Raw genomic sequence first — 14,280 nt, 5'->3', positions numbered from 1 at the left:
TTTGCAATTACCTTGATCCTTTTTGCGAGGTCTCTAGATCTGATGATGGCTTCCTCAATTGTTAAAGAGTGACTTTCTCGTTCCAAGCCTGTGATTTTGTCCTCTAGATCATCTTGTTTTCGATCGTCACAATTGCATACTTGTCTTTTCAGTTTGTACCATCCAAAACCCAAACTAACTGCAATCCCTGTCACTAAACCTAGTGCATATTTCACCCTGGACGATTTATTGTTTAATTTCGATCTACCTGTATAATTATGTTGATAATATCTTCTGGAAACAGGAACACACGGTATAATGGTTTGTCTTTGATGATTTGGTACAAATCTAATGAATGAATTCGACGATGAACTCTGACCTGTGTTTTGTATACGGAAAAGGAAAGTAGCACACCTCACATTTTTTCCAGAATCTCCCATTGATGGTTTTATACTTTTCTTAGTAAGACTCTTTATACACGGTGCCATTGTCCGTTGCAATGAAAACGTCGAAAATGGTTTCATTGCAGAAAAAGCTGAACGCTGAAATTTCACACCAAGCATGTTTGGTTTACGCAAGGGTGATAACTCTTTGCAGTCTCCCTTACCTAGGTCTTCATAATGCAAAGCAGTTTTATTATTGTCCAGTACAAAATTAAAACAGTAATTTGTTGACATTTCAACGTTTCTGTTGGATTTTGGCTTTCTAAAATGAACAAACAAAATTAAATAAAAATAATTTAATAAGTACACAATTACAAGCGTTTGTCCGACGTTGATAGAAAACAAGATGACGGATGTTATAGATGTAAACATCAAACATCTACCTGAAAATATCCTACTAGAGATACTTTCCTATCTCTCTGTGAAGGATTTGTGTCGAGCAGGAAGGTAAAGTACATTTAATAATGACATAACATCCGACCCAAACAATTATAAATGTCATGTTCGTAATTACACTATTACTGTACAAAGGCTTACCAAAACTAACCAGTAGGTGTAGAGGCAGGGGCGTATGATACAGATGGATGTGTATATAAAATACAAGGTCCAGTGGTGAATTCACTGGCATTAGCTACTGCGTTTGTTGACTGAGCCGTTAAGTCCTCTCTTTTTACTGTTGTTATATTTTTTTTAACTGTGCATTTAAACTGACATACAAATGTACCATCCTCAATTGTATACCACTTTCTGTCAGAAATATGGAGACAATCATCTTTAAATTGATGGTAATAAAAAGCTGAGTAATATTCTGATTGACTCATGTAAATCTCATTTATCAGTATAATTTTTTTTTGCAAACATGAGTTTCACTCGCCACACTAACTTCATTTGTACATCATAGCTCAGTTGTAAATAGCTTAAACATGCATTTTATTTCATAAATATCAAAACCTGATACAAATTATTTGTCTCAAAAGTTTGCACAATCGTTTTGAAGTTGATTAAGCTTTCTAATACTGTCCATTTTGAAAATATTAGTAGTGAACTTTTGAAAAAAAAAAATGGTTTATAAAAACAGCAAGTGTAACTGACTCAAAATTCTTGGCTACAGTGTTACAAAGTGATGCAGTCAGTACCGAGCTCTATTAAACATCATGGTTTAAGCTTACATCTGTACATATACAACCACATAGGCATGTGTCTGGCCTTCCTAGCTTGTATCTATAAGGAATCTTCCACATGTGTGTGGGTTCAACAATGGTCAAATATATATAGAACTGTGTAAAAGTATATTGGTACATACAATTTTATGTACAGTAGCCTGCTGGTGAAATAATTTTTTTCCCAAAAAGTAATAATCTTCGTAATTTTTTATTGTTTTGGGAACTCAAACATTTGTAATTTTAGAGTAAACATGTATTCCACCTGATTTGCAATGTAGGATATTGTACAGTATCTTGATATTACCAGATCTATTCTGTTATATTACGATCTTCCTCAAAATCATATGTAGATTATTAAATAGCATACCGGATTGGTTTCTGTTATTTGACGACAAGTCAATATTAATATAATGCACATCGTGAGATTGGGAGGTTGCCCTTAAAATAAGATTTTACCAAGCAGGATCTCTGAAATTGAGAGATTATCCCAAGTTTGATCCATACAATCGGGAGGTGGGTCTGGGGAGTGAAAATTGGGAAACTCCCAACAGAATTGGGAAAGTTGGTAGGATGTTAAACAATTGTAACCAAACCCTTGTGGTGCCCATTTGATTCTGTTACTGATTTGACAGTTTAAGATTACTATTGCTTTTGCTTGAGAGAAATTTTCTATCTGACTTTTAAAGAATAATAATGAAGATCAAACAATGGTGGGTGCCAAGATCCCTTTTTAAGAGTTGGTTAATTTGTGAGTTTCACAGAGAGGAACACATCTGTTCTGAATCACATCTTTATCTGAACTGCATATTTACAATAAAATGACATCATTAGATATGATTTAAGACAGTTTGTTTGGAATGCTCAACATTTTTCGTGATATTTGGAATAATTACAATTACGATTTATTATTGGAAGAAATCACATTTTAAATAAACATAGAATATAATACAAGTGATAACATCAAAGGATCAAAATAGTTAAAACCTGACATATAATGAATTACTACTACTGGGAATAAAATAACCAGTTTACCTTGTCCTTGAGTGGTGTCATGTTTTGGTGTAACAGTGAGTGTCAAGCTTAGTCTTCAGCACTGCTCGTCTTAGTGGTCTGTGTGATGCTGAAGTGGTAACTTTATAGACTTAATAATGTCAGTTTCCTGGCAACAATCCTGTTGATTTACCACCGATTTTACAAGAGGTCTATTTGTAAAACCATTCACTGATCAAATGTTTGCTGAATGAATCAGACCATCACCACCATATACAAATTACTCTACTTTTGCCTACACATTGTACTTCCAGTGTGTTCAAGGAACATAATTATGTATGTGAAAGTTGTTGGCCTGACAATTACATAAGTTGATGACTGTTTCAGGGTGTGCAGGGCATGGCGTCGTGTAGTAAGAGACAACACACTATGGAGACATGTGGACCTCCTCCCTTACCGCCTTAACCTTCAGAAGATGTGGAAGGTCATCCGTGCTCACTTTTCCGAATGCCTTCTCACAATGAAAGTCCGTGGATTTGTGGAATCAGGTACTGACAAATTATTATTTATAAAAAAATGTTACTTAATTTAAATTTTCAGGATTTTTTTTAATGATTTATATGATAATAAATGTTAAATGTATCCATGTAAGCATTCTATTGGTGAATTTTGAAGTCGAATCATTTAACATAATAGCATTAAGCAGATTCTGCCTGAAAAGTGAAACAGGCAGTAAATTGTGACATTGGGTCATGAAAAACTTTATTGCAGCATGTAGTTACATCCAACACACTCCTGTTGTAATTTCTTTACAAACAGGTGTTTTGTTTTGTGTTGGGTGTACCCCTTGGCCCTTATTCATTGTTGAGAACCTGGTGTGAACAACATTCACCATGGCTGAATGGCAGAGATGAATATCAATTTGTTCAGACCAGGTCCGTAAATTAAGGACAGATTGAAATTAAAATCCACAATTGTTGTATCATGTGACATTTTACAGTGAGATTAGTGTTTTATGTCAGGTACACGTGGCAAGGTCCATTTTTCTGATTACCAAGTTTGTTTTCAAATGAAACACACAATTCCTGATTCAGTTCTTGTGTTGTTTAATTTCTAATAATATTGTTCAGAATTCAGTTGTGTGATTGTACTATTTTGATATCTAATCACTTGAAATTGTAATTGAAATATAAGTTGCATTTTTGCTCAGTATAGAAAGACAAAAGAAGTTCACCACTTTTGTCTTTCTTCACCCACGCCAAAACCCAGGTTATATTTTAAGACACTGACAGTGTGTTCTCTATGCATTTGGACAAAGTACAGTTAACTTAGTGTGTTGTACTTTCTCAGTTAAATCATAAACTCAGAAAAATCCAGAATAAACATATATAGAATTAAGATTATGAATATGTATATATGGACAGAAATAAATAAACTTTTTGTTTGTTTGCTTGTTTTTTGATAAGCTGGACCCAAACAAAAGAAGCCCTCTTTGTCAGATGCAATGTTACTAGACCTTAGAGAGAGATGTCCAAACATCCGCGACCTTCATCTTCATATGTGTAACACTGACAACATTTCTGCTAACAACCTACCCAGATCCCTCACTCGACTTGTACTTCATGGTTGTTCATGGCAACCAAGATGGCTGAAGGGACATGAAGAGAACCTACAGAAAATTGAAGGTTTGGACCTCTCCTGTTGCAGCAGGGTGGACAGTTTTGATATGCAGGATATTGGAAACTGGAAAGGATTGAAGGTATTGAAGTTAAATGGTCTTTACAGATTGAATGAGAAGGGAATCCAGCATGTTGCTACTTCCCTACCACTGCTGGAGAGGCTGGAGTTAAGCTACACACAGTGCACAGAGCTTGCAGTTCATCATATATCACGTCATCTTAAAAATTTATGTCACCTGAACATGTCAAACTGTAGTCTACTAAATGATTCTGCTGTGGAAACTTTGTCTTCAGGGCTCCACAAGCTGGAGTACCTCGATCTTAAATCCAACAGTCAACTTACCATATCTGGGTTGTCGTCACTCAGAGCTTGTAAACGCTTGAGTGTGCTGGTGTTTGACTTAAAAGATGATACAGAAAAGCATATGCTACAGGCAGAACTGCCCAATTGTACAATTGTCAATGGAGATGTTTGAAAAGGTATTGGTAATTTTTTTCTTTTTTAAAGTCACAGGAAATGGCCACAATGATTATAAAATAGAAAAATTCTAAAACTCCATGGAAAAAGGGGAGTCACCAGTAATGGTGATATTTGAAAGTTAACATCAGCCCAGGCTTCAGGGTAATAAACTTTCATTAATTAATGCAAGTTTTTATGCTCTCTGAAATTTATTTTTGGGGGGAAAGTATATAGTTATCGCTTTATTTATATTAGTTATCCTACAATAATGATATCCAGTTTGGTAATAAGCCCACCCACCACCCTTATCCTTTCCTGTTCAGTAACATCATCAACCAAACACTATTTCATTATCTAGTATATTGATTCAACCCTTTATATTTGACAATTTTATAAGTTAAACTGCGTATATCAAAAGAGATAAAACATTTCTGAAATAGATTTGTTCAAACCCAAGAGTCAAAACTGATTTTTTCGAGTCAGAAACATATTGTCTGATTGCATGAATAAGTCCACTTCCTGACTCTGAGCAAGATGTTGTGTTGGTCTCGTGCTTATTGTAGCGATAAATACATGTACATCAGTTTCACTTTAGGAAAACACGATTAGATTGAGTTCAGAATAGATCTCAACAAGATATATATACTCTGTCTTCCTATAACAAAAATCGATCAATTTCTATCAGTTATTGAAAATTGATCAAGGTGAGGGCTGAGGTCTAGAATTTATCTGTTTCCTCCTAAATAGAAATGATAGATAAACAGATAAAACGGAGATTCTGTTCTGAACAGTTTTCCATATTGGACAGAGTAAATGTATATAAATGATTTTTAGAGTAGAATTAAATATTTACTTATTATTATTAGTCAGTTATTATAAAACAGATGTCTTTTAAATAATGAATGGATCAATCAGAAATTTATACTGTAAAGCTGGGAAGTTTTGGTGTTTTTCTAATTTATCAGTCAATTCATATCTCAAAGCAGGAAAATTTCATGATCTGGATGTAAAAGAATATCTTATACACGTGTGTCTCATTATTTGACAAATTAAATTTGTTTGGTCATGTTAATATGATAGAAGTAGTAAAAATATCATCTGCACAAAAATAATAAGGTACACAGTATATGTGTTATCCCGATTACTGGATGTTTATAACCCTTACTGAGTTAAGGGAGGATCCATGTTTTAGTAGTTTATATTCACAACATTGTGTACTAGATATCTTACGATCCACTGAACAGATATAGTACGTATTCTCACCAAAGCATCAAGTCCTACACCTGATTAGATTTAGGTGGTCATCTCTCAGGGTTAAATGTCAAAGATCTCACTGTATCACCTTATAGATAGGAAGCTCTTTTAAAATAATTCACATGGACCCCTTAACTTATTTAGTAAAAATGAACAGATCATGGAATGGGGTGTATTTATGTATCTAAAACTATATATGTAAACTCACTTAGACAATAGCAGCCTATTTTTGTAGTCAGGGGGAATAACTCTTCTTGATTTTGAGTCAATGTATTGTGAAACTTCACAGGTGTTACATGTATAATTTCATATTTATTGTTTTATTTCATGTTTTTTCTGCAATGATTATTTATTAAGTTTGGGGTCATTAAATTTTGAAAATCAATGTCGTTAAATGTAGCAAAAGTATCAGAAAAATTAGTTTTATTACTGAATAATGTCTTTCTCTGATACCTATACATTATTGCCTTGGTGAGAGGGGGATGGCTATCTTTAAATAGTGTACTTTTACATTAAAGTAGGGGTCAGAAAAAAGCTGGACATTTTAATGTCTCAGATTCATTTGGTCATCATCCTTAGAGCCAGAATGATCAACATACTCTTCAGTCCCTTTGGCAGCACACACAAAAACATTAACGTGTGGTTTATGATGTCCTTTTTATGAAGCGTCATGGTCAGTTGGTCCATTAATGTTATTTATAATTACCATCAGCCTTCAAATACAAATGCCTGGAGAAATTTACCAACAATATATTATGGATGTCCTCATATGTTATTTGTTTTGTCTACTCAAGTGTTCATGTAAAAATGAGACAGAAAAAGTATCATTTAAATTCCATCCATGGAGGAGATTTTTCACTAATACAAGACTTTTCCTAGCTTTAGGGAAGGAAAAAGACAATTCTATCCATGGAGGAGATATTTGACATTCTAATATGAGAATTTTCCTAGCTGTGGTAGAGATTTCCTTGTCCCCACCACAAACCCAGGGAGTATATTTAAATATGATGTTAAAGCACTATGTCTTGTAACAGTTTATTTTATGTTACATACCAGTATATTAGTAAGTACAGTGTCATTACTACTATTAATGTTTGTTTTAACAGATGTCATCATGTGTTTTGCAAGTGATTGAATATAACTGATGATAATTCGATGATAAAGACAATTTTAAAGATTTTTTCTCATATACATGTTCTGCTGAAGATTGTTATATATATACTCTTACATAAAAAAAGATACAAAAGGTTTTGATGTTTGTCTTTATATGAATTTAAGATGTAAATATCCTGATTAAATTATTTACAAGTTATATATCATGTAGGTATTATTTACAAGTTATATATCATGTAGGTATTATTTACAAGTTATATATCATGTAGGTATTATTTACAAGTTATATATCATGTAGGTATTATTTACAAGTTATATATCATGTAGGTATTATTTACAAGTTATATATCATGTAGGTATTATTTACAAGTTATATATCATGTAGGTATTATTTACAAGTTATATATCATGTAGGTATTATTTACAAGTTATATATCATGTAGGTATTATTTACAAGTTATATGGTGCAGCATCACAACTGTATGTTTGTATTATGACCTTAAAATCAGATGTTTATAAGACATGGCAATGATATATTGAAATAAACCTTCTGTTGTGATGTTACATTATAGAGGGATCATATTAATTAGACTGAAAATGAAATGGCATGAAGCAAACCTCTATATTTGTACATATAAACTTAAAACATTAAATCGTGAAAATTATGAGAGAAAATCCACCTGGAATGATACAGAAACATCCTGTTTATTGGTAATATAAGTTCTCAACAAATTGATTTTTAGCTTACAATGGTTATCTATACATTACCAATGTTTATATTTGTAGGGAAAAGCTTACTCTTCCAGAACTCCTGGTCTTATTCTCCTTGTACTTTTTCAGGTGTCTCTGTGAATCTTTTTGTTCATATGTTGGCCTGGTTTTATTGCATTTGAGTTTGGATTATGATTATATTGACATGTTGGGGTTTTCGTGGGTTTATTTATCTAGCTATGGTACTGTATTGCTAATGTTATATAAAAATACTTTCATTGCCTTGTTTTGTGTTATTTTTTTTTGGAAGCAAATGTTTAAAACATGAGATCTTCTTTATTTACAACAAATTCTTAATTTTAACCAGAGGACATTGATTCAAAAGTAGTTAAACTGTAAAATATTTACATAAAAATAATTTTAAATTAAGGTTATTTCACAAAATATGGAGAGAAGAAATCAGACCCTGATCTCTGTTATAGAGTTATTAACGGATGAAATATGAAAATGGCACACTGTACATATTATCTATGTTTTTATGTTAATGAGATACCAATTATAACTTACTGTTATATATATTTATTTGCATTTTACTGGATAAAAATTAGGACATTGACTTGATATTTTTGTTATATTTAAATTTCTGATAAATTTTAGAGGATAATTTGAATGATGAAAAGGGTTTTTTTTTTGTAAAATATTTGGTAAAAATAATTTCATACCAAGATGAAGAAATAAACTGATATCCAGGGTAATGTTGCGTGGAGTTCAATCTTTGCAATGAAGTAAACTGTTCTGCCAGAATTGAGACAACAGACAACCAGTTTAATGTAGAAATAAGTTTCAGTGACGCAGATTAAGTTAGATTTTATCATTCACATTATGATGGAATTTGTTGTTGACTTTAATTCTATTTATTGTATGATGTATGATAATGTAATTTGTAATTATACTTATTTTAGTAATATCTTTTGTTGTTGTCATGGTTTTGATATGAGGTTAGGTCGATAATCACGCAGAATGTTTTAACTTCTTACTGCAGTTTTCGGGATTTACCTCCCTTGAATCAATATCCGGATTCACTATGCAAGACTGCTTTTTGTATTAGTTTATGTGACACAGTAAATGTCTCTAAACAAGACAACTATCACATGGCACATTTAGTTAATAAAGACTAATTATTGTTAGACTGTAGAAGAAATGTAAGTACTTGAATTAAACTGGGTCTTTGAGTTATATGAGTTTGAGATAATGGGGTCCGACAGAGAACTTATGCTCAATGTTGAGGTAATATCAAAACCTTAACACGGCTCATTTAATCAACGAAGTCCAATGAATTACCAACTCCATGTCAACTTTTCCTTAAAACCGGTACTAGGATGCTCTTGTTTTATACTAAGCAGGTTTGATGATGATAAAGTCTATTTAATGTGGAGATGTAAGACAAGTGGTGACAATATATGACACGAGTGATAACAAGATGTGACACGAGTGGAATGTGACACGTGTGGTGACCAGATATGACACCAGTGGTGAGTTGACATTAGTGAAAGTGACACTTGTGGTGACAAGATATGACACGAGTGGTGACAAGATGTGACACGAAAGGTGTGTTGTGACACGAGTGGTGACAAGATGTGACCCGAGTGGTGAGTGGTGACACGAGTTGTAACACCGTTGCTGCAACCAGAAAAAAGTTACCTCCTCACTTTGTAACTCTGTCCCATGTGTGACAAAAACAAAATAAAAGCTTAGGCAGTGTAGCTTCATCTCCATTGCCAAGCTATCACTAATTTCCCCCAGTTCTATTCTCCATTGTCTGCCAGTATCAGAAACATTTTGAACAGACTTATGAGCATTCCAATAACTTGCCTGAACGATAATCCTATACCTAAGAACATAACAGTATCTACATACAATGGCAAACAATACAGGAACAATCTTTACAAGAAATGTAAACCACGTCGGCAACACACAAATAAACAACGTCGCCAACACACAAATAAACCACGTCGCCAACACACAAATAAACCACGTCGGCAACACACAAATAAACCACGTCGGCAACACACAAATAAACCACGTCGCCAACACACAAATAAACCACGTCGGCAACACAAATAAACCACGTCGCCAACACAAATAAACCACGTCGCCAACACAAATAAACCACGTCGCCAACACACAAATAAACCACGTCGGCAACACACAAATAAACCACGTCGGCAACACACAAATAAACCACGTCGCCAACACACAAATAAACCACGTCGGCAACACACAAATAAACCACGTCGGCAACACACAAATAAACCACTTCGCCAACACACAAATAATCCACGTCGGCAAAACACAAATAAACCACTTCGCCAACACACAAATAAACCACGTCGCAAACACACAAATAAACCACGTCGGCAACACACAAATAAACCACGTCGCCAACACACAAATAATCCACGTCGGCAAAACACAAATAAACCACGTCGCAAACACACAAATAAACCACGTCGGCAACACACAAATAAACCACGTCGCCAACACACAAATAATCCACGTCGGCAAAACACAAATAATCCACGTCGGCAACACACAAATAAACCACGTCGCCAACACACATATAAACCACGTCGCCAACACAAATAAACCACGTCGGCAACACACAAATAAACCACGTCGCCAACACACAAATAAACCACGTCGGCAACACACAAATAAACCACGTCGCCAACACACAAATAAACCACGTCGGCAACACACAAATAAACCACGTCGCCAACACACAAATAAACCACGTCGGCAACACACAAATAAACCACGTCGCCAACATACAAATAATCCACGTCGCCAACACAAATAAACCACGTCGCCAACACACAAATAAACCACGTCGGCAACACACAAATAATCCACGTCGGCAACACACAAATAAACCACGTCGCCAACACAAATAAACCACGTCGCCAACACACAAATAAACCACGTCGGCAACACACAAATAAACCACGTCGCCAACACAAATAAACCACGTCGCCAACACACAAATAAACCACGTCGGCAACACACAAATAAACCACGTCGCCAACACAAATAAACCACGTCGCCAACACACAAATAAACCACGTCGGCAACACAAATAAACCACGTCGCCAACACAAATAAACCACGTCGCCAACACACAAATAAACCAATTCGCCAACACACAAATAAACCACGTCGCCAACACACAAATAAACCACGTCGGCAACACACAAATAAACCACGTCGCCAACACAAATAAACCACGTCGCCAACACACAAATAAACCACGTCGGCAACACACAAATAAACCACGTCGCCAACACAAATAAACCACGTCGGCAACACAAATAAACCACGTCGCCAACACACAAATAAACCACGTCGGCAACACAAATAAACCACGTCGCCAACACAAATAAACCACGTCGGCAACACACAAATAAACCACGTCGCCAACACAAATAAACCACGTCGGCAACACACAAATAAACCACGTCGCCAACACACAAATAATCCACGTCGGCAACACAAAAATAAACCACGTCGGCAACACACAAATAAACCACGTCGCCAACACACAAATAAACCACGTCGCCAACACACAAATAAACCACGTCGCCAACACACAAATAATCCACGTCGGCAATACACAAATAATCCACGTCGCCAACACACAAATAATCCACGTCGGCAACACACAAATAAACCACGTCGGCAACACACAAATAAACCACGTCGGCAACACACAAATAAACCACGTCGCCAACACAAATAAACCACGTCGGCAACACACAAATAAACCACGTCGGCAACACACAAATAAACCACGTCGGCAACACACAAATAAACCACGTCGGCAACACACAAATAAACCACGTCGCCAACACACAAATAAACCACGTCGCCAACACACAAATAATCCACGTCGGCAATACACAAATAAACCACGTCGCCAACACAAATAAACCACGTCGGCAACACACAAATAAACCACGTCGCCAACACACAAATAAACCACGTCGGCAACACACAAATAAACCACGTCGGCAACACACAAATAAACCACGTCGGCAACACAAATAAACCACGTCGCCAACACACAAATAAACCACGTCGGCAACACACAAATAAACCACGTCGGCAACACACAAATAATCCACGTCGGCAACACACAAATAAACCACGTCGCCAACACACAAATAAACCAAGTCGCCAACACACAAATAAACCACGTCGCAAACACACAAATAAACCACGTCGGCAACACACAAATAAACCACGTCGGCAACACACAAATAATCCACGTCGGCAACACACAAATAAACCACGTCGGCAACACACAAATAAACCACGTCGGCAACACACAAATAAACCACGTCGCCAACACAAATAAACCACGTCGCCAACACACAAATAAACCACGTCGCCAACACACAAATAAACCACGTCGCCAACACACAAATAAACCACGTCGCCAACACACAAATAATCCACGTCGCCAACACACAAATAAACCACGTCGCCAACACACAAATAAACCACGTCGCCAACACACAAATAAACCACGTCGGCAACACACAAATAAACCACGTCGCCAACACACAAATAAACCACGTCGGCAACACACAAATAAACCACGTCGGCAACACACAAATAAACCACGTCGGCAACACACAAATAAACCACGTCGGCAACACACAAATAAACCACGTCGCCAACACACAAATAAACCACTTCGCCAACACACAAATAAACCACGTCGCCAACACACAAATAAACCACGTCGCCAACACACAAATAAACCACGTCGGCAACACACAAATAAACCACGTCGCCAACACAAATAAACCACGTCGGCAACACAAATAAACCACGTCGGCAACACAAATAAACCACGTCGCCAACACAAATAAACCACGTCGCCAACACACAAATAAACCACGTCGCCAACACACAAATAAACCACGTCGCCAACACAAATAAACCACGTCGCCAACACAAATAAACCACGTCGCCAACACACAAATAAACCACGTCGCCAACACACAAATAAACCACGTCGCCAACACACAAATAAACCACGTCGGCAACACACAAATAAACCACGTCGCCAACACAAATAATCCACGTCGGCAACACACAAATAAACCACGTCGGCAACACACAAATAATCCACGTCGGCAACACACAAATAAACCACGTCGGCAACACACAAATAATCCACGTCGGCAACACACAAATAAACCACGTCGGCAACACACAAATAAACCACGTCGCCAACACAAATAAACCACGTCGCCAACACACAAATAAACCACGTCGCCAACACACAAATAAACCACGTCGCCAACACACAAATAAACCACGTCGCCAACACACAAATAATCCACGTCGCCAACACACAAATAAACCACGTCGCCAACACAAATAAACCACGTCGCCAACACACAAATAAACCACGTCGCCAACACACAAATAAACCACGTCGGCAACACACAAATAAACCACGTCGCCAACACAAATAAACCACGTCGCCAACACACAAATAAACCACGTCGCCAACACACAAATAATCCACGTCGCCAACACACAAATAAACCACGTCGGCAACACACAAATAAACCACGTCGCCAACACAAATAAACCACGTCGCCAACACACAAATAATCCACGTCGCCAACACACAAATAAACCACGTCGCCAACACACAAATAATCCACGTCGGCAACACAAATAAACCACGTCGCCAACACAAATAAACCACGTCGCCAACACACAAATAATCCACGTCGGCAACACAAATAAACCACGTCGCCAACACAAATAAACCACGTCGCCAACACAAATAAACCACGTCGCCAACACACAAATAAACCACGTCGGCAACACACAAATAATCCACGTCGGCAACACACAAATAAACCACGTCGCCAACACACAAATAAACCACGTCGCCAACACACAAATAATCCACGTCGGCAACACACAAATAAACCACGTCGGCAACACACAAATAAACCACGTCGGCAACACAAATAAACCACGTCGCCAACACACAAATAATCCACGTCGGCAACACAAATAAACCACGTCGCCAACACAAATAAACCACGTCGCCAACACAAATAAACCACGTCGCCAACACACAAATAAACCACGTCGGCAACACACAAATAATCCACGTCGGCAACACACAAATAAACCACGTCGCCAACACAAATAAACCACGTCGCCAACACAAATAAACCACGTCGCCAACACACAAATAAACCACGTCGGCAACACACAAATAAACCACGTCGCCAACACAAATAAACCACGTCGCCAACACACAAATAAACCACGTCGGCAACACACAAATAAACCACGTCGCCAACACAAATAAACCACGTCGCCAACACACAAATAAACCACGTCGGCAACACAAATAAACCACGTCGCCAACACAAATAAACCACGTCGCCAAC

At 36.9% G+C, this 14,280-nt stretch overlaps 2 protein-coding genes across 2 annotated transcripts in view; one reads left to right on the top strand and one right to left on the bottom strand.

Annotated features, from left to right (window-relative positions):
• Positions 1 to 467, bottom strand: part of LOC132563143 (serine beta-lactamase-like protein LACTB, mitochondrial) — a 30,982-nt gene extending 30,515 nt beyond the window's left edge. Inside the window, exon 1 of the mRNA XM_060227904.1 lies at positions 12 to 467. Within this exon, the coding sequence (XP_060083887.1) occupies positions 12 to 467 (456 nt within the window). The remainder of the gene's footprint in view (positions 1 to 11) is intronic.
• Positions 468 to 768: 301 nt separating this feature from the next.
• Positions 769 to 7,190, top strand: LOC132563144 (F-box/LRR-repeat protein 12-like). The gene is made up of 3 exons (XM_060227906.1): positions 769 to 869; positions 2,963 to 3,123; positions 4,042 to 7,190. Exons 1-3 carry the CDS (start codon positions 769 to 771, stop codon positions 4,728 to 4,730), a joined length of 951 nt encoding a protein of 316 aa, XP_060083889.1. The 3' UTR covers positions 4,731 to 7,190.
• Positions 7,191 to 14,280: the final 7,090 nt, after the last annotated feature.

Source organism: Ylistrum balloti, unplaced genomic scaffold, assembly GCF_031769215.1.
Source record: "Ylistrum balloti isolate Yb309-2 unplaced genomic scaffold, AGI_CSIRO_Ybal_v1 Utg371604, whole genome shotgun sequence".
In the NCBI taxonomy this organism is placed as follows: domain Eukaryota; kingdom Metazoa; phylum Mollusca; class Bivalvia; order Pectinida; family Pectinidae; genus Ylistrum; species Ylistrum balloti.
Note: the sequence above shows the minus strand (reverse complement) of the source record. Positions and strands in the feature narration are given on the sequence as shown.

Excerpts from the sequence above, each read along its gene's own strand:
- LOC132563144 (XM_060227906.1), top strand. The coding sequence starts at position 769 with ATGACGGATGTTATAGATGTAAACATCAAACATCTACCTGAAAATATC. Across the intron at positions 870-2,962 it reads GATTTGTGTCGAGCAGGAAG|GGTGTGCAGGGCATGGCGTC; the intron begins GTAAAGTACATT and ends TGACTGTTTCAG. Across the intron at positions 3,124-4,041 it reads CCGTGGATTTGTGGAATCAG|CTGGACCCAAACAAAAGAAG; the intron begins GTACTGACAAAT and ends TTTTTTGATAAG.